Genomic DNA, 25,635 nt, shown 5'->3' with positions numbered 1-25,635 from the left:
CCTCAGCCTCCCATGTAGTTGGGACTACAGATGTGTGCCACTATGCCCAGCTAATTTCTTTTTTTAAATTTTTTTTGCATAGGTGGGCTCTCGCTATGTTACCCAGGCTGGTCTCGATCTCCTGGCCTCAAGTGACCCTCCCATTTCAGCTTCCCAAAGTGCTAAAATTCCAGGTGTGAGCCACCACACTAAGCCTTATTACTGAATGTTATTTATTTTATTTATGTTATTATTATTTTTGAAACAGAGTCTTGCTCTGTCACCCAGGCTGGAGTACAGTGGCACAGTGCCACTGCACAGTGGCTCACTGCAACCTCTGCGTCCCAGGTTCAAGCAGTTTTCCTGTCTCAGCCTCCCTAGTAGCTGTACTACAGTTGCACACGCCACCACGCCTGGCTAATTTTTGTATTTTTAATTGAGACAGGGTTTCACCATATTGGTCAGGCTGGTCTGGAACTCCTGACCTCGGGTGATCCACCCACTTCGGCCTCCCAAAGTGCTGGGATTACAGGTGCGAGCCACCGTGCTTGGTCAACTCCTGAGTTTTAATATGTGCCAGGCCCTGTAAACAAAGTCATGGGCAAAACCCAGCAATGATTCCCTACACTGACATAGTTTAAAATAGGGCCCCTTTTCCAACCTGGATCCAAGCTGTCTTTGGATGGTGTCTTCAGCATCTCTTCTGGCTCACACTCTTCCTCCAGATCATCCTCTGTCTGCTCTCCAGGGCTCAGGGAACGAATCTCACTAGGTGTGGACACATACGTATCCTGCCTAAAACCAGGAATGAGGACGGTAAGGAGAGAATACAGGCAAACGGGCTGGTGGTGGGGACTTGCCTAGGGCCGGGCCCTGTGCTAAGCTCCATGTTAACATATTCTTGGCTGCTGGTCAAGATGGTGCTGGCAAGTCTCTCACTTGACACCGTCTCCCCACTAGAAACACATCACCACAATAGATGAGATTAACAAAGGCCAGACTACAAACGAACACAAACTCTTTCAGGGCTACAGCAATGGGACGGAAAGCCAAGAAGACAGTGGGACTGCAGTCCTGTGCTGGGCTCCCTGTAGGTGGCAGCAATGATGGTGGCTCCTCCCGAGTACAGGAAACTAAAACTCCCTTGGCATGAGGCAGGCACTGAAGCCAGGGCCCTGGTTCATAGCTTAGGGGTGGAGTGGGAGCCTCAAAACCAAGATACCAAGATGATACCTCTAATACCACCTCAGGACCTCAGGACCAGTGGCCCCTGTTAAGGCCTGGTCTCCACAGTGCCCTGGGAGCCACATGGAGCCAATGGCAAAAACAGACACACCCAGCAGCAGGAGAGAAGAAAAACCAAAAAACCTCCCACTCAAAATGAGCAACACCCAAACCAAAACCTCAAATCAAAAACTAGAACATGAGTTATCTGCAAATAAAACTGGCTTTGCTACATAAACACTTGAAAGAACTATATTTAGAAGATTCAAAGAAGTAAGTGAAGCTACAGCTTTCAGGTGGGAGTAAGAGGACACCGCGGTCCCACTGCAGCCCTCCTCTCAGACCCCCTCCCTACCCACCCTTCCCCTTGGCTGGCCGGTCTGGGACTGCTCTGTTCCCACAGCCACTTGGGGCATCCCCATTCACAGTGCCCAGGCTCGCCAAACACTTTGCTTTTCCACTTCAATACCCTTCTCATGGCCGGGTGCAGTGGCTCACATCTGTGATCCAGCACTTTGTGAGGCCAAGGTGGGAGGATCACTTAGGCCCAGGAGTTCAAGACAAGCCTGGGTGACACAGCAAGACTCTGTCTCTATTATTTATGAAAATTAAAAAACCCCACAAAACCTTTTTGTATGTATTACTGTAACTGCAGAGTGTGCTAAGGGCAGGGCCCAGGGCTATCTTGGCCACTGCTGTGTCCCCAGCATCACTCCATGGGGCCCCAGCAGGGACTCATCCCTCTGGTGGAAGGACAGGGGCTGCCAGGACCTGGGGTGGCCGTTCTGCTTCCTGTCCTTTGTGTGCTGCTGCTGCTCCTGGTGGTCGATCTCCAGCAAGTGCTGCTTCATGCAGTTGGTGATCTCCGGGCCCAGGTGCCAGATGAACACACAGCTGTGGAGGCCAAAGAGAGACATGCAAGGCAGAGGAAGAGTGAGCATGGGAGCTGCTGCCGTGGCTGACCCTGAAGCCACCCTCACCACAGCCTGGACCCCATTCTCCAGATGCTCCTGGAAAACACACCCCTATCCGCTTAGTGCAGGGATGCTGGACTCGCCACATCCACACCCTGGGCCCAGGTCTGGGGCATCTCAGCAAACCAGAGCCTGCTCTGGAGGCCTCAAGACCTGAGGAAGAGGGCTGTGGGGAAGAACAGGGGTAAATCAAAGGGAGTTGACAAAAGGGACTTCGTTGAGCACCACCCATGTGCTAAAGAATATATGGATATCATCTCATTCATTTCTCACCATACAATTTTCTTTTTTTTTTTTTTTTGAGAGTCTTGCCCTGTTACCCAGGCTAGGGTGCAGTGGCGCGATCTCCGCTTACTGCAACTTCTGCCTCCCAGGTTCAAGTCATTCTCATGCCTCAGCCTCCTGAGTAGCTGGGACTACAGGCGCCTGCCACCATGCACAGCTAATTTTTGTAGTTTTAGTAGAGACATAATTTCTCTATGTGGACCAGGCTGGTCTTGAACTCCTGACCTCAGGTGATCCACCCGCCTAGGTCTCCCAAAGTGCTGGGATTACAGGCGTGAGCCACCACGCCTGGCCTCATCACACCATTTTTAAGGTAAACGGTGTTGTCTTTTACAGGGGAGCAAACTGAGGCTCAGGGTAAATAAGCTGCTCAAGGTGACACGAAAGTAAGTGACAGGCCTGGGATTTGTTTCTTCTTTTTAGGTTTTTATTTTTTTTTTGAGACAGGTCTCGCTCTGTCACCCAGGCTGGAGTGCACTGGCGTGATCTGTGCTCCCTGCAACCTCTACCTACCAGGTTCAAGCCATCTTCCCCCTCCTGAGTAGCTGGGACTACAGTTGTACATGACCACACCCAGCTAATTTTTTGTAGAGATGGGGTTTTGTTATGTTGCCCAGGCTGGTCTTGAACTCCTGAGCTCAAGTGATCCACCCACCTCAGCCTCCCAAAGTGCTGGGGTTATAGGTGTGAGCCATCATGCCCAGCTTAGAGCTGGGATTTGAACTCAAGGCTAGGTGTGACACCAAGACTCCCACAGTCCAAACTGGGCAGCTCAGAAATGCTTTCTACACAGGCAGGCTGAGAACAGTGCTCATGGTATCTGAGCCACAACTCTCCTAACGGTCCATGTCCTACCTGTCTCCAGATACTGTGATCAAGTGATGACAGTCATAGGTGAACTTCATGCTAGTAATAATTTCTGCAAACAAAGCAAAGAGGCTGCACTTGCCTTCGGAGTCAGAGGCTGGGGGTGGGGGTGGTGGGGCGGTGAGGAGGCCTCCCAAGCAGAGAGGTAGACCCACCTGAATGGCCAAACATCTTGGCAATGCACTCGCCCGAGTAAAAGTCAATCACTGAGATGCTTTTGTCAGAGCAGCTGGTGGCCAGGAATGTGCCTGAGGGGTCCACATGGACCTGCCAGGAAAGGGACCCACATGTCACTCCAGCTGCCTGCTTCTTCCTTATGAGGAGGCCTGGGCCCCTCCCTCCCCCATGGTGGATGTTTAGCACATGGGACCCTGGCAGGGCAGGAGCTCCTGCTCCCATTCAACAGGTGAAGAAATTAACAACCACCTCAGCAGTAACAACAGTAGCCAGGCCCTGAGCTAAGCACTGAACGTGAGCAAACTGAACTCCTCCAGAGAACAAGTCTATGAGCCAAGCTGTCTATGTGCATTTTACAGGGGATGATGAAACAGGCTCAAGAGATGATGCTTGCCCAAGGTCACACAGTCAGCCTGAGGCAGAGCCTGAATCCATAACTGTCCTAGACCAGAGGCTCTGAGAAGGTCCCCCCTTGTCCTGAGTGACCCATGGCTGGTGTGGGCAAGCCAAGAGGGGAGTCCATGCCTCTGATTCTTCCCATTATACCCTGCTGCCACTCAAAATGGAACCCACTTAGATGCCCCGCTTGGGGAAGGGCTCTGTAAATAAAGGAAACGCAGCTAGGGTCACCCTCCCCACCCTCTCGCAAGCATCCTTGTTTAACCACGCCTGAGAAGGTGCTGGCCAGCGCGGTGCACTGAGGAAGGACCAAGGCCACAGGTCTCAGGTGTGGGCCATCACAATAGGTGGCCCATCAGGGCAGCAGACAGACGGGGGTCTCCAACTCCTTACCTTCAGCAAGGACCCTTCGTCACCCTGGGAGCCCTTGTAGCACTTCTTCTGCTTCCCGTTCACAGTGTTGTAGACTCTGGGGAAGTGGGGGTGTGTTGTGACCAACAGGGCCCCGCCTACCCCACCACCTCATCCTCTGGGTCCTGCTGTCCTCCCCTCCCCTGGAAGCCCCCTGCTACCTCTTGTCCCCATCTGATGCCTAGACTGAAACTGAAACCCCATCTCAAGCTGAGGCTGTGTCCTGGGGTACCCACTGAGTTAATGCCCATCTCCCCCACACACTGCAAGCTCAGTGCTTGGCACTGAATGAGAAGGAACTGGAAAAGGGGTACAGAGCCTCTCTGCACTGCTTTGCCCCCTGCACACTCCCTCTCTGCCTCCCCCTGGCTCACTCCTCCACATCCTCCCCAGGCTCAGGTGTCTCTTCCTCCAGGAAGTCCTGCTTGATCCCCAGGTGGGGTCAGGTGTCTCTGCAGGGCCCCTGGGCTCCCCCATCTCTGACCACTCTGTCACTGTCTGTGGCTGTGAGGTGGCCATGTCCCCTCTGCTGGACTGTGAGCTCCATGAAGGAGGGCCTGGGGCTATCCTGGCCACTGCCATGATCCCAGCACCATCCAGCCCAGTTAGGTCCTCAGGGAATACAGGTGAATGAAGGAGTATATATGCCACATCAGCACCTTAGTCATCCCACACAGGCTCTAGGGAGAGCCAGAAGGAAGCCCTCTGCTGACCTGGAGGCCAGGCCTGGGAGAGCCCAGCTTCTAAGAAATACTTGCTGGTGGCCAGGCGTGGTGGCTCACGCCTGTAATCCCAGCACTTTGGGAGGCTGAGGTGGGCGAATACCTGAGGTCAGGAGTTCGAGACCAGCCTGGCCAACATGGCGAAACCTCGTCTCTACTAAAAATACAAAAATTAGCTAGTCATGGTGGCGGAAGCCTGTAATTCCAGCTACTTGGGAGGCTGAGGCAGGAGAATCGCTTGAACCCAAGAGGCAGAGGTTGCAGTGAGCTAAGATGGCACCACTGCACGCCAGCCTGGGCAACAGAGCAAGACTGCCTCAAAAAACGAACAAACAAACAAAAAACCCAAGAAGGAACACCTGCTGGGTCTCTCGATCCCCTCCCAGCTTCTTGGGAACCAGAGGAACAGAGGGAGAAAAACAGACAGCCTAGGACAAGGCAGACCAGGCCAGCTAAGGGTCCAGGGTCACCCCTTACCTCACATTGCGGTCCTGGCAGGCCACGGCCACGTACTTCTGGGTGATGTCAATGTCCATGTCATACAAGGTGGTTTTCTCTGCTACGTGGTGGGTACGGACAAAGTGTAGTCCATCTGAACCCTGGCAGGGCCGGCACGACCTTCACAGAATGCCCCAATAACCCCCCACCCCAGCCCCCAAGGAGGCCATGCCACCCTACCCGCTGGGCACTGCGAAAGTAGATGCTCTTGTCGGCCCCACAGCTGATCATCTGGATGTCTCTGTTGCCTGGGGGAGGAGGACGCTGTGTGTTAGACAGGGCTGGGCCACATGGGCAGGGGACCCTAGCTGGGGAACTCCACTGCAAGAGCCATCAACCAACTGTGCTGGGATCAAGGAAGGCTTCCTGGAAGTGGTGAGGTGGGTGCTGGGTCTGGGTGGGACTCTCAAGATATGAGCTGTGTGTGTGAGGGGGCACAGGTGGAGCTGTGGGCAAGGCAGGCTCTGCAGAGCAAGGGCATATAGAGAAACAAAGGCTGGGGACAAAGAAGGGACACCCTCTCCAGTCTGGGATTGAGATAGGTGACTTCAGCAGCAGAGTAGAGGCAGGACTGTAGCAGGGACCAGTGAAGACAGGCTGGGAGGCTCGTGCCATCAAGATCAATTGCAAGATCCACACGAGCCTTGGGCCAGGCCCCATGCATGTGGCTGGTCTTTCTGAATGCTCACCACCCATCCCACTGGACAAGTGTGAACACAGAGGTTCACAGAGTCCTTGTCCCAAGGCACACAGAGGACGGGGCAGGACTGAACCCAGGCATTCTCTGGTGCCAGGGTCAAAGGTGTTAAACACCTCTCTGAACCTGGGCCTCCCCTTTGAGCCTCAGCTTCCTGTCCGTACAAGGGGTATGGTGACAGTCCCTTCCCTGGAGAGTGGTGTGAAGCCCTTGGAACAGGGACTGCCACATGGTAAGCACTAGACACAGTCTTGCTTTTATTATTCTCATTTCTTTTTTTTTGAGGTAGAGTCTTGTTCTGTTGCCCAGGCTGGAGTATAATGCCGTGATCTCGGCTCACTGCAACCTCCACCTCCTAGGTTCAAGCAATTCTCCTGCCTCAGCCTCCCAAGTAGCTGGGATTACAGGCACGTGCCACCACACCTGGTTAATTTTTGCATTTTTAGTAGAGACAGGGCTTCACCATGTTTGTCAGGCTGGTCTTGAACTCCTGATCTTGTGATCTGCCCACCTCAGCCTCCCAAAGATTATAGGCATGAGTCACCGCCCCCTACTGTCTCATTTCTTTATAGAATAACAGTTTGGTGAGGATGAAACAACAGAACAAATATAAAACTCTTAGAGTCTCGGCACATCAGACATGCTCCTTCATGACAGGACATTTGAGAGGGTCCAGGCCTGACATACAAGTATTAGATGTTGCTCAAGGAGGAGTCGTTGGCTTACAGAAGGGAGTGAGCCCCATATAAGCGAGGAACCGTAACCTGGGAGGGACCCAGAGAAGGCCTGCAAGCCTCTGGTAATGTTCTGCTTTTTAACCTGCATGTGGTGAATCTAAGTACCGTATTTAACAATATTACGACCACGAGCAATTAGAACAGTCTCTGCTATCAACAATGTCCCAGTTCAAACCTCGCTCCTAAGAACTGTGAAGTGGATACTCGCTGGCTTTTTTTTTTTTTTTTTTGAGACAGAGTCTTGCTCTGTCACCTAGGCTGGAGTGCAGTGGCACAATTTTGGCTCACTGCAACCTTGGCCTCCCGGGTTCAGGCTATTCTCCTGCCTCAGCCTCCCAAGTAGCTGGGATTACAGGCGTACGCCACCATGCCCAGTTACTTTTTTTTGAATTTTTAGTAGAGACGGGGTTTCATTATGTTGGCCAGGCTGGTCTCAAACTCCTGGCCTCAGGTGATTTGCCCGCCTCAGCCTTCGAAAGTGCTGGGATGACAAGTGTGAGCCACCACACCTGGCCTATAGTCTTCTTCCTCTTTTTTTTTTTTTTTTTTTGAGACAAAGTCTCGCATTGGCTCCCAAGCTAGAGTGCAATCACTGGCGCAATCTCAGTTCGCTGCAAGCTCTGCCTCCCAGATTCACGTAATTCTCCTGCCTCAGCCTCCTGAGTAGCTGAGATTACAGGCGCACACCACCATGCCTGGCTAATTTTTTTGTATTTTTAGTAGAGACGGGGTTTCACTATGTTGGCCAGACTAGTCTCAAACTCCTGACCTCATGATCTACCTGCCTTGGCCTCCCAAAGTGCTGAGATTACAGGCGTGAGCCATGGCACCTGGTCATTATTCTTTTTTTTTTTTTTTGAGACGGGGTCTCACTCTGTTGCCTAGGCTGGAGTGCAGTTGTATGAACTGAGCTCACTGCAGCCTGCACCTCCCAGGTTCAAGGAATTCTCCCACCTCAGCCACCTGAGTAGCTGGGATTACAGAAACACCACCACATCCAGCAAATTTTTGTATTTTTAGTCGAGACGGGGTTTCACCATGTTGTCTAGGCTGGTCCCGAACTCCTGACCTCAGGTAATCTACCTTCCTCGGCCTCCCAAAGTGTTGGAATTACAGGCGTGAGCCGCTGCACCCGGCTCCAGCCATTATTCTTTATACTATACACAGATACTGTATTCACTTGTTTGGATATATATCTTACAGGAGAGTTGAAGAATGAATCCTTTTTTAGCAGGGTAGCTAGCAAGGCGCAGGGAGCGGGAAGGAAGGGGCTCACCAGCGAACTTGATGGCAGTGATGGAGGAGGAGTGGTCATCCAGCGTCTGCTCCAGGTTGTAGTTCTTCTCCACGTTCAGCACATGGATCAGCCGGTCCCGACTGGCTGAGGCCAGCAAGGTCAGCCCTGTGAGAGGAGAGAATAAGACTGGTTCCTGAAGGCTGCGTGGGTGCCCTGGCCTCCCAGAAGGGCAGTGTGACCAAGCTGCCCAGTTCTCGGAGAAGGGGTCTTTGGTTCTTCAACTGTAGCCAATTTGGCCCAAGCCTGGCAAGGGCCACTCCCTCAGCTCTGTGTGGTCTTTCTCAGAGTCCCCACACCCTGGCATTTCACCTCCTCACCACCAGCTCAGGAGGATGAATCTCAATAGGCGCATGGACGCTCCTCCAGGGACATCCACAGCAGACACTCCAGCAGAGCCCAGTGCTCTTGCCTGCTGGGTCCGACTCCTTGGCATGCTGGGTAAAGCCCTGGCAACCTCTCAGCCTCTTCCAAAACCAATGTCCTCTCACCCTCTGAGGTCTGGCTACTTGGGCCTTGTTCAGGTCCTATTGACTGCCTGTGGCCAGACTCCCATCTGCCACCAGCCTTCCCTACTCTGGTCACTTGCTATGTCTGAGGCCTAACAACATGATCTGAGGCAGAGGGGAGATCAGGAGAGGCGAACCGAGTGAAGAGATGTTTAAAGACAAGTTGGTAGGGCACACGGCATGGGGGATGGGAGATCGAAAGAAGAGCACGGGCAAAATCACATCAAGATATAACTCCACCATCTCCATAACTCCCAAAGTGCTGGGATTACAGGCATGAGCCACCGTGCCTAGCCGAGAAAAAATCTTGAGGAGCCGGGCGCGGTGGTTCACACTTGTAATCCCAGCATTTTGGGAGGCCAAAGCGGGTGGATCACCTGAGGTTAGGAGTTCGAGACCAGCCTGGCTAATATGGTGAAACCCCGTCTCTACTAAAAATACAAAAATTAGCCGGTGTGGAGGGGGCTTGCCTGTAATCCCAGCTACTCTCGAGAGGCTGAGGCAGGAGAATCACTTGAACCTGGGAGGCGGAAGTTGCAGTGAGCCAAGATCATGCCATTGCTCTCCAGCCTGGGTGACAGAGCAAGACTCTTGTCCCAAAAAAAAAAAAAAGCCGGGTGTGGTTGCTCATGCCTGTAATCCCAGCACTTTGGGAGGCCAAGGCAGGCAGATCACCTGAGGTCAGGAGTTTGAGACCAGCCTGGCCAACATGGTGCTGAAACCCCATCTCTACTAAAAATACAAAAATTGGCCAGGCATGGTGGCAGGTGCTTGTAATCCCAGCTACTTGGGAGACTGAGGCATGAGAATCACTTGAACCGGGAGGTGGAGGTTGCAGTCAGCAGAGATGGCGCCACTCCCCTCTAGCCTGGACAGAGTCCATCTCAAAAAAAAAAAAAAAAAAAAAAAAAAATGAGGAATTTGGGTGAAGCCTATAGGGTGTTCATTATAATATTCTCCCAATATTTCTATAGGCTTCAAACTTTTTGAAAATAATGCCTAACAATCAATCTATCTTCTTCAGTAGAAGATGAGCTCATTCACAATTCACTCATTCACACATCCACCCCTTTGGCTTGGGTGCTGGCACCAGCAGCAGGCAAGTCAAGCTGAGTCCTGCCTGCAAGTGTCTTGTGTTCTGGAGTTCCAGCCACTCTGGTCTCAGGGTCCAGCTACAGGGGCCCTTACCGAACACAAGACTCCCAGCTGTCATCCACAGACACTAACTACCCCTTTCTGTGGCCTTGCCAGGGGGGTTGCCTCCCTGCCAGACCCCCATTCCACTCCTGCTGTGGGCTCACCTGTCTCTGGCTTGGAGTACTCCAGGCACAGCACCTCAGCATCATGGGCCTCCACCTTGACCAGCTCGTCCATGAAGTGCAGCTCGTGGATCCTGGGAGACACACACCACCCGCTGAAGCCCCAGACCCCAGCCCCATGCACTCTGCCACTTCTAGAACAGGTCAGAATGGCCAGGCCGGCAACATGAGAACCCCTTATCATGGCTAAATACTCTAGAGATGTACAATCACTTTTCTCATTTAGAAACCTGCCATCGTAAAGGGAGCTGTGTTGAGACAGGGAGCCCCTCAGCAGGCAGCAGTCCCTTGTGGTGCATGCGCCAGAACATAGCCCCAGGGATCTAGGACAGTCCTCTAGGGTGACAGGCATTTACACAGGGCTGCATCAGAGGTGGTTCCTGGGGTGGGGCAGGGGCCAGGGATTAGGGGCCAGAGGTCATAGTCCAGGATAGGAGCTATGGATGAGAACATCTGATTCCAGTCTCATTGTTAAGAGTTTCAAATCTAGACCTTCCTCATTCTCCTCAAATGAAATCAGTCATCAAGTCATCCCAGCTTCTCCATTCTACCTGCATGATCTTAGTCCAGACACCTTGTGCCAATAACATCACTTACATCAGAGGGTCAGTGAGAGGATTAAAGTTAACGCAGTTAACGCAGTGCTCAGGCCTGCGTCCAGCAAGGGGGAAGAGCACTATCCCCATGTTAGCTCTTGGTACCGTTGTGCCCCTCTGGACAGTGCCATGTCAATGTGAGCAGCTCACTGACACACTGAGCTGGCCTCATACAGTGACTGGTATCAAAACAGGTGCCAATATTTAAATATTATAGAATTTCACAGAAAAAAAATCAGCACTTTCTGCTCTTCTTGACAACAGGAAGATGTGATAACTTGTAGCCTACTCTCCTGGGGCTGCCTGGTGGCTGCTGCCCCTTTATGTCCCCTCTAGCTCCCCCCAACTCTCTTCCATTCCCTAGTGGCTCCAGCACCCAAGTGGTCAGAGCAGTCATTTGTCATCTTAAACCTGGTCCCAGAGACAGGGCCTATGTCCCACTAGCACCTACTGGGTTGGTAACATCTTGCCAAACTTCAACAGGGCACATAAGCAGCCTGAACTCTCAGCTACCCCACCCTCCTAGCCCCTCTCCCAGGGCCACCAGGACCCTCCTCCAGCTGGCATCTTTGCTGACAGTTCAGCATTGGTACCATGTGGCTGGTGAAAGTATCACTCTGCCCTAGAGTCATGTGAGCTTGCCTGTGCACTCTGTAGGCAAAGTCTGCACACCCTAGCTGCTGAGGTCCTGGTAGTCACCCTGCTCTCAGCCCTTCTGGAAGCCTCTTCCGAGCTTAAGTTCCCAATGGGGGCTGTTTATGGGATTACTATTCACAGCCCCTCATTCCCAATGGGCAGCAGGAGGTGCCAAGGCCAGGGCTCCTGCCCACTGCCCTGAGAATCCGAGCTGCAGCTGGGAGGTGTACACTGGACACTGCCAGGGCCCACTTGCCTCAAATTTCCACTTCGGTCGCCTGAAGCCAAATGCTGGCCATCAGGACTGACCTGCATGACCCGCACCCCGGCTTTCACGTCCATGGGCGTCCCATTCTCACTCCCCCGGTCTGGGAAGTGTGACATGTCCTGCAGGTGCTGGATGTCATTCTCCACATACACGACCTTCAGCAGGGTCTGCAGGAAGGACAGGGCTGAGGTCAGCACCACAAGCAGCTCAGAAGCACCTCTGAAATCGTGTCCCTCCATAGCCAGTCTCTTCTTCGTTAGTAATACAACCCTAATTTTGAGCTGGGAGTTTCACCAATCAGAACAATTATTTCCTTGCCTCCCCTGCAGCTAGATAAGAATATGTGAATAAATTCTGAACAATTAAACATAAAGCAAGCACGTATTCTTCTGCTGTCTTTTCTCCATCCTGCAGCCTGGAACTCGGATATGATAGCAGGAGTCCCCACAGCCACACTGGGTCATGAGGACATAGCCTACTCCCTCAAATGACAGAGTAGAGAGCTGGAAGGCCCTTGGATCCCTAAGGGCTTCCTGCAGAACGTCTAAACTGGTTACCTCCAGACTACTTTTATGAATCAGAAACCTAACTTTTACCTCTTGAGTTTTTCTATTGTGTGCAGTCAAAAACAGCATGTATATCACAGGTACAGAGGAAATGATAGTAGCACTGGGTGGGGAATGAGGGGAGTGATAAAAGTGTACCTGTGGGGCACCTGCTACAGCCTCCTGCATCAAGGGTCTTTTTAGTTCCAATCGCACTGGCCTCTTTCAGGTTTTCCAATTCACCCAGCTGTTTTCCACTCCAGGGCCTTCATACAGGCTATTCCCTAAGTATAGACTCTCTCCCCTTCCCTCTTTACTCTTCCCAATCTCAACTTAGCTGTCCCTTCCGTGGGAAACTGCTCTGGATGTCCCAGATAAGTTCACATGCTGCTGCTCTATGTCCTACTAGCACCCTGCACATTTTCCTTCATGGTGCTTGTTGCACTTGTGATTGTGCTTAACGTGGATGGTTGTCAGTTCACTGCCTGCCCTCACTAGATTGTGTGTGCCACAGGGCAGAAAAGTCTTAGTCGCTCTTGTGTCCCTAGCATGTAGCAAAGCATGTGGCATGGACCTTAATAAGCATCTGCAGAATAAATGAATGCATGACTCAGGTCTCAGCTCCCCAGAGACGCCCTCTCACTGGCCTCACAATACTAACCAAAATTTCTTCAGCAAACTCTTCTTCCCAGCCTCCCATCATGGCTCTCGCCAGCATTCTGCCTGCACCCCGCTGAGGCCTCACTGTGTGGCAGCCAATGGACAGGGGGAGCCCCGGAATGGCCTGGCTCATTAGGTGCTCTCCCAGGGAATTCCATCTGAAGACTTAGGAAGCAATTTCACCTCTGCTGGGTGTGTTGGGCTGCTGGGAGTGGCCATATCCACACATCTGCAGAGCAGGAGCCAACTGGCAAAGAATCAGAGAGGATAGACTGTGCCACCTCAGAGAGGGAGCAGGAGAAAGAGAAACAAGAGGAAGCGATGCAGAGAGGGACTTGCCTTGGTTGCCGGCTCTTGCCCTAGTGGAACCTAACATTTCGGGTCCATCAGACTCCTTCCTGCCCCTACATTCAAGCTTACAGTATTGTTCCTCCTGAAAGATGGTTCACAAAGGAAGCCACTCACATTGCTGAAGATGTTTTTCTGCCAGTGAGAATCAGGGCTGCTGTCCAAGTTCCAGAAGCGAATGGTGTTGTCTGAAGAACAAGTCAGAAAGGATCCTGACGGCAAACAAGCTCTCTGGTCTTCAAACTCAGGATACACCTACAGTTCCCAGAGGACAAGGCAAAGGATGACTCAATGACAGCACTATGACTTACTGTTGCATTTTCATGGGAAAAAAAAAAAGTAAGTTAAAGATAAACAGGTATCCTGCAATACTTTCTATGCTAAAAATAAACAAGGGAAAAAAAAGGATACAAAATGTTACCATATGTCTATGTCCCACCTTCAGCCTAGGCCTTAATACATACCCTCAAATAAACTTTCAAGGGAAATGTGGAACTCAAACATCACTAAACACAAAAGAAAACAATGTACCATGAGCAAGAAGTAGCACAAGCAACAGAGTCTAGCAAGACTTCAAATACTGAAATTATTAAATCAAGGGAAGTGGTGCATGCCTGTAGTCCCAACTACTGGGGAAGCTGAGGCAGGAGGATTACTTGAGACCAGCAGTTCAAGTCCAGTCTGGCCAACATATGAGACTGTGTCTCCAAACAAACAAACAGACAGACAAACCAAAAACAAAATAAAAAACCCAAATTGAAATTATCAGACAGAATACAAAATAACTATGATCAATATGTTTGACGAACTAAAAGATAATTTTGACAAGATTAAAAGTATGCAGCCAACCAGAAATTATAAAGATTAACCAAGCAGGGCTGAAAAAGAACCAAACAGAACTGCTTCTAGAAATGAATAATAAAAACATATTGGCCAGGCGCAGTGACTCATGCCTGTAATCCCAGCACTTTGGGAGGCCGAGGCGGGCAGATCCCCTGAGGTCAAGAGGTCGAGACCAGCTCTCCAGACGCTAGCTTCCCCAGCGTCTCTACTAAACCCCATCTCTACTAAAAATACAAAATTAGCTGGGCATGGTGGTGCATGCCTGTAATCCCAGCTACTCGGGAGGCTGAGGCAGGAGAATTGCTTGAAACTGGGATGTGGAGGTTGCAGTGAACCGAGATCGTGCCATTGCACTCCAGCCTGGGCAACAAGAGTGAAGCTCCGTCTCAAAAAAATAAAAATAAAAAAATAAAAAATAGGCCAGACACGGTGGCTCATGCCTGTAATCCCAGCACTTTGGGAGGCCAAGGTGGGCAGATCACGAGGTCAGGAGATCAAGACCATCCTGACTTAACACGGTGAAACTCTGTCTCTACTAAAAAAAAAAAAATACAAAAAATTAGCTGGGCGTGGTGGCGGGCGCCTGTAGTCCCAGCTACTCAGGAGGCTGAGGCAGGAGAATGTTGTGAACCCAGGAGGCGAAGCTTGCAGTGAGTCAAGATCATGCCACTGCACTCCAGCCTGGGCAGCAGAGCGAGACTCCGTCTCAAAAACAAACAAATAAATAAATAAAAATAAAAACATATTAAAAACCAAAGATTAGCTCTCTGGTCTTGCCTGCAGAAGCGAGATGACGAAGGGAATGTCATCGTTTGGAAAGCGTCGCAATAAGACGCACACATTGTGCCGCCGCTGTGGCTCTAAGGCCTACCACCTTCAGAAGTCGACCTGTGGCAAATGTGGCTACCCTGCCAAGCGCAAGAGAAAGTATAACTGGAGTGCCAAGGCTAAAAGACGAAATACCACCGGAACTGGTCGAATGAGGCACCTAAAAATTGTATACCGCAGATTCAGGCATGGATTCCGTGAAGGAACAACAACTAAACCCAAGAGGGCAGCTGTTGCAGCATCTAGTTCATCTTAAGAATGTCAACGATTAGTCATGCAATAAATGTTCTGGTTTTAAAAAATACAAAAAACAAAACAAAACAAAAAAACCCCCCAAAATTAGATATAATTGAGGAGAAAATTAAGTGAACTGAAAGACAGAACTAAAGATGTTTAGAATGAAGCTGAGAAGGACAAAGAGCCACCATATAAAGAGATCTCAAAATATGGAAGATTGAGAACTAGGAAGATGATAGTAGCGGCATTAATTTTTTTAATTTCCCAAAATCTCGACATAAGAAAAACATCAACCAGATGGCAAAACCCAAACCTACAGACAACATTTATAGCAAAACTCAGTGACAAAATACTCCCATAACCCCCAAAATACAAGTGAGTGGGACAAACCACCACTAGTCACAAGACCTACATATCAGCATGCATGTGGGAGACACAGAAGCAATGAGGCATCTGACAGACCCAGCAACAGGATAATTCCAAAGTAGCCAACAGGTGTTCACTGGAAAGCACACTGGGCCAAACCGGACAGCAGCTGAAACTGGGAGGGTTTCATCCGCCCCAGCAGCAGTTGAGTGTAAGGGGTAAGGCCTAAAGGGACTGGAGAAGATCCTGTGAACTCTCAAAACTGAGCTGCCAGGGCTCCCTTTCAGGACAAAGCCCCACACTGAAGAGAAACTGCTGAGAGTAGAAACAAAACTGATCAATCACAACAGGGACAGGAGAAATAAAGTAAACAGGAGATTCAGATTAAAGGAGAGACATAACAGATAAAGAGGACCACAAAAAGGAACTATCAGAAAGCAGGCTGCCATATTTTAACACAGAAAAATAACAGAAGCCTATAATCCCAGCACTTTGGGAGGCTGAGGCAGGAGGATTGCTTGAGCCCAAGTTTGAGACAAACCTGGGCAGCATAGTGAGACCCCATCTCTATCAAAACTAAAAAATTAGCTGGGCATGGTAGTGCATGCCTGTGGTCCCAGCTACTCGGGAGGCTGAGGCAGGAGGATTGCTTGTGCCTACGAGGTTGAGGCTTCAGTGAGCTGTGATCATGCCACTGCACTCCAGCCTAGGCAAGAGTGAGACTCTTTCTCGAAAACAAACAAAACATAACAAAACAAAACAAAACAAAACATGCCACTCCACCCCCATTAAAAAACAGAAGACAGAGTTCTCTCTTGTGAAGTTGGAAAATCTGTCCTGAAGCACACCAAATTCTAATATTTCAGAAAAACTGGTATCACGTAAAAATGAACAACAGGAAAGGACCAAGGTCAAATCCAACAGTCACTCTTAAAAAGGAAGAAGAAGAAGAAGAAAAAAAAGCACATCAGAAACATATTTTCACAAAAAAGATAAAAACTATAACTTACTTTTTTTTTTTTTTTTTTTTTTTTTTTACAGAGTCTTGCCCTGTCGTCCAGGCTGGAGTGCAATGGCACGATCTTGGCTCACTGCAACCTCCACCTCCTGGGTTCAAGCAATTCTCCTGCCTCAGCCCCCCAGGTAGCTGGGATTACAGGCGCCGACCATCACACCCAGCTAATTTTTTTTATTTTTAGTAGAGACCGGGTTTTGCCATGTTGGCCAGGCTGGTCTCAAACTCCTGACCTCAGGTGATCCACCTGCCTCAGCCTCCCAAAGTGTTGGGATTACCGGCATGAGCCAGCATGCCTGGCCTACTATTTCAAAAGAAGGTAAAAGATATTTAAAAAATGATCCAAGATATGAAAAACAACCTAGAAAAACTCAGAAACAAAGTGATGTAACTTAAAGAAAGAACTAGGTCAGCCGCAGTGGCTCACGCCTGTAATCCCTGCACTTTGGGAGGCCGAGGTGGGCAGATCACTTGAGGTGAGGAGTTCGAGACCAACCTGGCCAGCATGGCAAAATCCTGTCTCCATTAAAAAAACAAAAATTAGCCAGGCGTGGTGGTGCGTCTGGAATTCCAGCTACTCAGGAATCTGAGGCAGGAGAATCGTCTGAACCTGGGAGCTTGAGGTTGCAGTGAGTGGAGATCACGTCACTGCACTCCAGCCTGGGCGACAGAGTGAGATTCCATTTCAAAAAAAAAAAAAACTTGTACTTATACGTTCATAGCAGTGGTATTCACAACAGCCATAAGGTAGAAACAACCCAAGTGGCCGTCAACTGATAACAGAGAACAAAATGTGTTCTATCCATACAATGAAATACTATTCCGCCATAAAAAGGAATGAAGTACTGACACATGCTACAACATGGATAAATCTTGAAAACATTATGCTAAGTGAAAGCCAGGCACAAAAGCCCACATATTCTATGATTTCACTTATAAAAATTATTCAGGTCAGGCATAGTGGCTCACACCTGTAATCCCTGCACTATGGGAGGCTGAGGTGAGTGGATCACCTGAGCTCAGGAGTTCAAAACCAGCCTGGGCAACATGGTGAAACCCTGTCTCTACTAAAATACAAAAAATTCATCAGGCATGGTGGCATGTGCCTGTAATCCCAGCTACTCTAGAGACTGAGGCATGGGAATTGCTTAACTCGGGAGGTGGAGGTTGCAGTGAGCTGAGATTGTGCCTCTGCATTCTAGTCTGGTGACAGAGTGGGACTCCATCAAAAAAAAAAAAAAAAAAAAAAAAAAAAAAAAAAAAAAGAAAGAGGAAAAGAAAGGAAAGAGCCGGGCACGATGGCTCACGCCTGTAATCCCTGCACTTTGGGAGGCCGAGGTGGGCGGATCACAAGGTCAAGAGATCGAGACCTGGCTAACACGGTGAAACCTCATCTCTACTAAAAATACAAAAAATTAGCTGGGCGTGGTGGCGGGCACCTGTAGTCCCAGCTACGCAGGAGTCTGAGGCCAGAGAATGGTGTCAACCTGGGAGGCGGAGCGTGCAGTAAGCTGAGATTGCGCCACTGCACCACTCTGGCCTGGGTGACAGAGCGAGCGAGACTCAGTCTCAAAAGAAAGGAAGGAAGGAAAGGAGAGAAAAGAAAAGGGAAAAGATTCAGAACAGGTAAATCCATAGACAGAAGCAGATTAGTCATCTCCATCGATGGGGGGAGTGGGGAATGGGGAGGACTGCTTAACAGATACAGGATTTTTTTGGGTGGGTGGGTGATGAAAATGTTCTGAAACTAGAGAGTAACGATGGCTGCATGACACTGTAAGTGTACTAAGTGCCACCAAATGGTAACTTTAAAATAGCTGAAATGGTAAATTTCATGTCATGTATATTTTACCACTATATATATATAATTCCCCATTCCAAAATAAACAGGGGTCAAAAGGGAGAGACTATAGTATGCAATGGCTACATATTCAGATCCTGTAAATACAGTATAACTATTTTAAAAATTGGAGAGAGTAGAGAGAACATATGCAATACAATTGTTTTAACTGTCTTCAGAACTGAAGAGCTGTCCGTTCTCAGACTGTTGCATGTAAATGTGGGAAAAAGCGAATGAGTTAATGGGGATATTCTAATTCCATCATCTCCTGTGTCCTTAAGAACTAGGCTTCTGGAAGCATCAACCCAATAGCTATGAGTATCCCTAACACTCAACTTGTGATTCTGAAATCCCAATTTTTACTAAAAAAATACACCTGGCCTTTTCTTTCTCTTTTTTCTTTTCTTTTTTTTTGTGATAGGGTTTCACTCTGTCACCCAGATTGGTGTACAGTGGCTTGATCTCAGCTTAATGCAACCTCTGCTTCCCAGGTTCAAGCGATTCTCATGCCTCAGCCTCCCGAGTAGCTGGGACTACAGGCGCCTGCCACCATGCCTGGCTAATTTTTTGTATTTAATGGAGACAAGGTTTCACCATGTTGACCAGGTTGGTCTCAAACTCCTGGGGTCAGGTAATTCCCCTGCCTCAGCCTTCCAAAGTGCTGGGATTACAGGCATGAGCCACTGCACCCAGCCCAAAAAACTAAACATGGTCTTTTCAAGAAATGGTTGATTCCTGATATGGGACAGGAAAGGTACAAGATGAGACTGGAACATATTGGCATCCCAGGCAGCAAGGTGGCTATCAAGAAATACTAGGGTCATGTCCAAAGGACTCAGGAGCCAATGTTAAGAGGCTCTCACTGGCGAAAGATGGGATGATATGAGCTCCAATAAAGTTAATAATTATAATAGATTAAAACATATCTGATATATTTAAATATATATGAGTTTATAATGATATTAAATAAAACTAGTTACCTTTAGAGGATAGGGAACCAATTCATTATCTTGAAAACTGGTAAATAAAGGGAAAGAATCAAGTATTTCTCCTGCCTTTCCTATATGAAGTATAGCACTGGGTGACCAAATGGCAGATGAGAGCAAATATCTCTTCATGTAAGTAGTCCAACTAATAAAAATAAATTATAGAATTAGAATATCACCATATTGCAACCCTCAATAAATGGGTCCAGGCATTGAGCATCAATAGCTGCTAACAGGCCAGGCACAGTGGCTCACACCTGTAATCCCAGCACTTTGGGAGGCCGAGGCGGGCAGATCACTTGAGGTCAGAAGTTTGAAACCAGCCTGGCCAACATGGTGAAACCCCATCTCTACTAAAAATACAAAAATTAGCCAGGCGTGGTGGCGGCTGCCTGTAATACCAGCTACTTGGGAGGCTGAGGCAGAAGAATTGCTTGAAACCAGGAGGTGGAGGTTGCAGTGAGCTGAGATAGTGCCACTGCACTCCAGACTGGGGCAACAGAGCAAGATTCTGTCTTGTGGCGGGGGCGGGAAGCTGCTAACGATAATTGATAAACTCTACATATCGTTTGTGTGATTTTTATGACGTTTATTTTCAGAAACATGACGAATACAGGTAGAACCTTAGAGTTATAGAAGAGAGAATAGGCCGGGCATGGTGGCTCATGCCTGTAATCCCAGCACTTTGGGAGGCTGAGGTGGGTGGATCACCTAAGGTGGGGAGTTCAAGACCCGTCTAGCCAACATGGAGAAACCCCGTCTCTACTAAAAATACAAAATTAGCCAGGTGTGGTGGTGCATGCCTGTAATCCCAGCTACTCGTGAGGCTGAGGCAGGAGAATCGCTTGAACCTGGGAGGTGGAGGATGCTGTGAGCCGAGATTACACCATTGCACTCCAGCCTGGGCGACAAGAGTGAAACTCCATCTCAAAAAAAAAAAAAAAAAAAAAAAAAAAAAGCAGAGAGAGAATAGGGTAGAAGCAGTATTGGCTGACAATTTTCTTTTTTTTTTTTTTTTTTTTTTTTTAGACGGAGTCTCACTCTGTCGCCCAAACTGGAGTGGAGTGCAGTGGCCGGATCTCAGCTCACTGCAAGCCCCGCCTCCCGGGCTTACGCCATTCTCCTGCCTCAGCCTCCCGAGTAGCTGGGACTACAGGCGCCCGCCACCTCGCCCGGCTAGTTTTTTGTATTTTTCAGTAGAGATGGGGTTTCACCGGGTTAGCCAGGATGGTCTCGATCTCCTGACCTCGTGATCCGCCCGTCTCGGCCTCCCAAAGTGCTGGGATTACAGGCTTGAGCCACCGCGCCCGGCCTGGCTGACAATTTTCTAGAACTGATGAAAAGATCTATCCACAGATACTGCTGCTGAACAGCTATATACATAAACAGTAAGGAGATGCAAAGAAAATCAACTGAAGACACATAATAAAATTGATAACAGTGAGGGTGAGAGGGAGCAGAACTGGGGGCAGGGAAGTCATCAATGTAGACTGTAGCCTTATCTATAATATTTCACCTATTTTCCCAAATTTTTAAAAATTTCATATATAAATTTTAAGTTACTAAAAAACATTCTTTGAATGGAAAAAAAGTGCTGTCAACAAAAACGTCAGCCCCATGAAGGCAGACAGACTCAACCAGAGTCATACGGCTGAATGCTGCCTATTCAAAAGGACAAAGTTCTTTGTCACGGTCCTGAATCTGGCCACTGAAAACACAATTCCTCTAGGACAAACATTTCCAGTAAGAAATTTTCAGCCCCCCTGCCATAGCCCCTGCCGAGTAGCTGCAACTATAGGCACGCCTGGCTAATTTTCAATTATTTTTTGTAAAGCCGGGGTTTCCTCATGTTGCCCAGGCTGATCTCGAATCCCTGGACTCAAGTGATCTGCCCACTTCGATTTCCCAAAGTGCTGGGACTACAGGCATGAGTCACCGTGCCTGGCTAACTTTAGAGAATTTTTTAAAACCCACAAACTCACTCTCAGAAAATAAAAACTTCAAAACCTTTTTTTTTTTTCTAGACAGGGTCTCACTCTGTTACTCAGGCTGGAGTATGGTGGCACAATCACAGCTCACCGTAGCCTTGACATCCTAGACTCAAGTGATCTTCCTGCCTCCGCCTCTCGAGTAGCTGAGACCACACGTGTGTGCCACCATGCCTGGCTAATTTTTAAAAATTATTTGTAGAGATAGGGTCTTGCGTTGCCCAGGCTCGTCTCAAACTCCTGGGCTCAAGTGATCCTCCCGCCTCAGACTCCCAAAGTGTTGGGATTACAGGCGTGAGCCACCATGCCCCGTCTTCAACTCTTTTTTTAAAAAAAGCAGTGAAATACAGAAACAATCTCCACAGCAAAGCTTTCTGCAGAGTGCACGTTCCTGCCGCAGGGCCTCTGTGCTTGTGGTTCTCCCCAGCAGTTGCAGGTCTCACTCCCCAATTTCCTGCAGGTCTCTGCTTAAATGTCCTCAGGAAGGTCTTCCCTGACCCCTCTCCTCTCTAGAATACCACCTGGATTCCCCTTCCCCTTCCCCGCCTCGTTTTTCTTCAGAGGGTTACTGCTGCTTGGCGTGTTATTCACTGATAATGTTTCCAGGTTTCCTTTCCCATACAAATGTGAGCTCTTAGGGCAGGGTTTTTGTGTCTGTGTCCTCAGCACCTAGGACAGGGCCTGACGCATAGGAGGGAGTCAATGAGTATCTTCTGAAGGAACTACTGAATGGGTTCCCAAACTGTGGAGAACTGTGCAGAGGCTGAACAGGGGCAGAGGGAGGGAGGGGGGGCTCACCTCCACGTTCCAAACGTAGGAGCTGTGGAAGAGCTCTGACCACACCTTGCCCACTCTGTTGATGTCCTTGACATCCCAGATGTAGATGCTGTGGTCCTTATACACGCAGGACAGCCACTGGTGGATGGGGTCGAAGGTCAGTGCCACTGTATCTGGGTAGATTGCTTCTGCCTTCCTGTGGAAGAGGAAGCTAACAAGGCCACATGGGTAATCAATCACCATCAATGTCACTGAGTAGTGACAGCCACCTCTAGTGACAGTGGAGCTGCCTCCCCAGCAATGCCATGCCTCATGGTATTTGTGGCCATCCATCTCTCCTGCTCCAATTCTACTTCTCCCTCTTCCCTCTTCCTCTGCTTTGCTTCTCATGTAGAGGATACAAACCGGAAACTTTTGCCTGGCCCTGAGAGCAAATGAGTTTTTGATTCCTATGAACATTTCTCTCCCATCATTTCACCCAACTCAAGCTCCTGCTCTCTCTGAGCATACAAAGATAATAGGCATGTATCTTAGGTCCCACCTCTTCTTGGCCTCACCAACGCATGATCAAAAAGCCTCTTTGCCCTAAGGAGGCTGGGGAGCTGTCTCATGGCCTGGGGTCTCCCTATGAAGGCTACAGTTTACTGAGCATTTACACTGTTCCAGGCCGAGAATTTTACCTGCAATAAATTCTCACAACCATGATAAGAGGCAGGCACTATATTTTACATATGAGAAAACGGAAGCACAGGGAGGTATAGTCACCTTCCCAAGGTCACACAGCACAACAGAAGGCAGCAGAATTGTGAGCCCAGCTACTATAACACAACACTGCCTGTGGGTTGCTCACTCCCTCCTTTCCTTCATGACACCCAGTTCCCCTGTTCAGGTCCTGTCATGGAAAAGGCACCCAGGAGCTAGTATCCAGAAATCCACAAAGAGGCAGCCCTAGGCACCCGGCACCCCCTGGTTAGGTAGCCCCCGATTCCATAAAACAGACTTGCAACAAAGGAGAAGACAAGCCACAGCCTAGCACTTCCATCCACTCTCGACACAGCAGCAGAGGGACCTAACATGTAAGGCCTGGTCATTTACCCCAATGCCCGAAACCCCCAGCAACTGCCCACTGACCTAAGGATAGACTACAGGCGCCCCACACTGGCCTCATCTCCCACCATCCTCCCCGGGCACACTGGGCTCTGGCCACACAATCCCTCACTATTCCTGCAACATGACAAGCCCAGTGTACTGTCACCTCAGTTGCTGGGACCGAGCTCTCCACACAGCAGCTCCTTCTCACCAGACACCCAATCAGCACAGCCCACCCCGGGCACTCTCCTTCCTGAGTCCTTGCTGTGTTCCCCAAAGCACTGATGCCTATCTGAAATTACCTTCTTTGTGTACTTGCTTATCATCGAGCCCCCCTGCTATACTGCACAGAGGCAGAGATTTTGCTGCTTCACTATAGGTGTATCCTGCTTCCAGCCCAGGGCTGGCACTTAGCAGCTGCTTAGTAGGGGTCAGCCATGTGGATGCAAACACTCCACCACATTCACAGCTGCTCTGCACTGTTCTTCACCATGCTGACCGCTATCTGAGATGATACTGTTTATTCCTTTGTTTTCTCACTGACTGTTTCTTCCCCTACCCAGCCTCACTTCTCACTGTGAAGCTTGCCTTGGAAGGCAAGGACTTTTCTGCTTTGTAACGCCCAGGGCTGAGAGTCATGATGAGTATTTGTGGGATGGACAGATATATGGATCTGGAAGCATGGATGAATGTCAGTCGAGAGACTCTGGGTGGGCCCCTCCCGTTCCGTTCCCTCTCCCTGCAGGGCAGTACCTGGGCTCCAGGCCCTGTGCCACATCTACCCCAAGGTAGTGTGGCTTGGGCAGGTTGGCGAGGTAGTGCAGGCTGTGGGCCTGGAAGATGCGGACTATCCCATCTGTGCAGCCACAGAAGATGAGCTCCTGGCTGACACAGAGGCAGGAAGACAGGGAGACCTGTAGGGGCAAAAGGGACCCCAGTGGATTTGGTGCTTCACGTGGCCTGGCCCAGGGACATGGGGACTGACAGAGCAGCCTTAGGCCTCCAGAGAAGACTTATAGTTCCTTGGGTCTAAGACACCCATTTTAGCATATTTTAAGATTTCTGAAATCAAGGTATAGTATACTGCTGCTATTGAAATACATGTGTCCCCAGGTAGACAGAGACATGAACGGAGACAGAGATGTCACTGCCGTCTACAGAGAAACGTAGCTATGTATGAAAAATACCTGTTCAGCAGACTGCAATTTCAGGTAAGTCACTTGTAGTAACAGGGTTGAATGTTAAGCTTAAATTTTTTTTTTTTTGAGATGGAGTTTTTTTTTTTGGTCGTCGCCCAGGCTGGAGTACAATGGTGCGATCTTGGCTCACTGCAACTTTCACCTCCCGGGTTCAAGCGATTCTCTTGCCTCAGCCTCCAGAGTAGCTGGGATTACAGGCGCCTGCCACCACATCCGGCTAATTTTTTTGTATTTTGAGATGGGATTTCACCATGTCGGTCAGGCTGGTCTTGAACTCCTGACCTCAGGTGATCCACCCACCTCGGTCTCCCAAAGTGCTGGGATTACAGACATGAGCCACTGCGCCTGGCCTTTAGGCTTAAATTTTATTCCCTTTTGCTTACAAACAACTTCATAATGACTATACTCCAAAGCAGTACAGAAAAAAGTTATAAGGCCGGGCGCGGTGGCTCAAGCCTGTAATCCTAGCACTTTGGGAGGCCGAGACGGGTGGATCACGAGGTCAGGAGATCGAGACCATCCTGGCTAACACGGTGAAACCCCGTCTCTACTAAGAAATACAAAAAACTAGCCGGGCGAGGTGGCGGGCGCCTGTAGTCCCAGCTACTCGGGAGGCTGAGGCCGGAGAATGGCGTGAACCCGGGAGGCGGAGCTTGTAGTGAGCTGAGATCCGGCCACTGCACTCTAGCCTGGGCGACAGAGCGAGACTCCGTCTCAAAAAAAAAAAAAAGAAAAAATAAAAAAGTTATAGTATCTAGAAAGGACTGTCTATCCTACTAGGAAGTGCTAGACCTCTAGACGCAGTTTAAGGAGTTTTTCCAAATCTAGAGGGACTTAATTTATGAGTCATTTAGTGTTTAGGAACTAAAATCTATCTATTGAAAGCTTTTCACTTGCTTGAAAAAGAGAAAATGATGTTTAACCAACTAGGACAAATATAAAACTTGGAACTCTTTCACACGCCATTAACCTCAAAGGTGATCTCTGGAGTGAGTTACAAAGGCAAGCAAGGAACAGGAGAGAAAACCACAACGCTCTGGCTGATAGCCAAATGGGCAACTGATTCCAGACGGGAAAATAGCTTGACACAAACTTTCAGATACTAAAGGAAAGAAGCTCTGCAATGTATCGATAGATCATGCTTTAGTTTAAAAGTTTATGGCAGGGCACAGTGGGAGGCCAATACCGGTGGATCACTAAAGGTCAGGAGTTTGAGACCAGCCTGGTCAACATGGTAAAACCCTGTCTCTACTAAAAATACAAAAATTAGCTGTGCGTTGTGGCAGGCGCCTGTAATCCCAGCTACTTGGGAGGCTGAGGCA

General features: G+C 49.2%; 3 protein-coding genes across 21 annotated transcripts in view; 1 reads left to right on the top strand and 2 right to left on the bottom strand.

Annotated features, from left to right (window-relative positions):
* LOC126942129 (60S ribosomal protein L37-like) overlaps positions 1–15,120 on the top strand; it is a 303,593-nt gene extending 288,473 nt beyond the window's left edge. For 12 of the 14 annotated variants that reach the window (XM_050769373.1, XM_050769375.1, XM_050769385.1 and 9 more), the window contains exon 2: positions 14,752–15,120. In XM_050769373.1, coding sequence (XP_050625330.1) covers positions 14,779–15,072 — 294 coding nt within the window. In that variant the 5' untranslated portion in view covers positions 14,752–14,778 and the 3' untranslated portion in view covers positions 15,073–15,120. Of the gene's footprint in view, positions 1–4,385; positions 4,391–10,024; positions 10,029–14,751 lie in introns of those variants that run through there. The other 2 variants (XM_050769383.1, XM_050769381.1) reach the window with 2 other exon arrangements.
* Positions 1–25,635, bottom strand: part of TBCB (tubulin folding cofactor B) — a 188,056-nt gene that overhangs the window by 34,658 nt on the left and 127,763 nt on the right. The window lies entirely within an intron of this gene.
* The window catches only part of WDR62 (WD repeat domain 62), a 50,752-nt gene that overhangs the window by 11,391 nt on the left and 13,726 nt on the right, over positions 1–25,635 (bottom strand). For both annotated transcript variants that reach the window (XM_050768882.1, XM_050768881.1), the window contains exons 8-20: positions 23,868–24,028; positions 22,047–22,236; positions 13,263–13,400; positions 11,581–11,759; positions 10,075–10,166; positions 8,247–8,372; positions 5,717–5,784; positions 5,516–5,637; positions 4,299–4,374; positions 3,485–3,596; positions 3,318–3,381; positions 1,975–2,097; positions 641–774 (exon numbers count right to left, since the gene is read on the bottom strand). In XM_050768882.1, coding sequence (XP_050624839.1) covers positions 641–774; positions 1,975–2,097; positions 3,318–3,381; positions 3,485–3,596; positions 4,299–4,374; positions 5,516–5,637; positions 5,717–5,784; positions 8,247–8,372; positions 10,075–10,166; positions 11,581–11,759; positions 13,263–13,400; positions 22,047–22,236; positions 23,868–24,028 — 1,585 coding nt within the window. The remainder of the gene's footprint in view (positions 1–640; positions 775–1,974; positions 2,098–3,317; positions 3,382–3,484; positions 3,597–4,298; positions 4,375–5,515; positions 5,638–5,716; positions 5,785–8,246; positions 8,373–10,074; positions 10,167–11,580; positions 11,760–13,262; positions 13,401–22,046; positions 22,237–23,867; positions 24,029–25,635) is intronic.

Source organism: Macaca thibetana, chromosome 19, assembly GCF_024542745.1.
Source record: "Macaca thibetana thibetana isolate TM-01 chromosome 19, ASM2454274v1, whole genome shotgun sequence".
Lineage (NCBI taxonomy): Eukaryota > Metazoa > Chordata > Mammalia > Primates > Cercopithecidae > Macaca > Macaca thibetana.
This window is presented reverse-complemented; position numbering and strand designations above follow the sequence as displayed.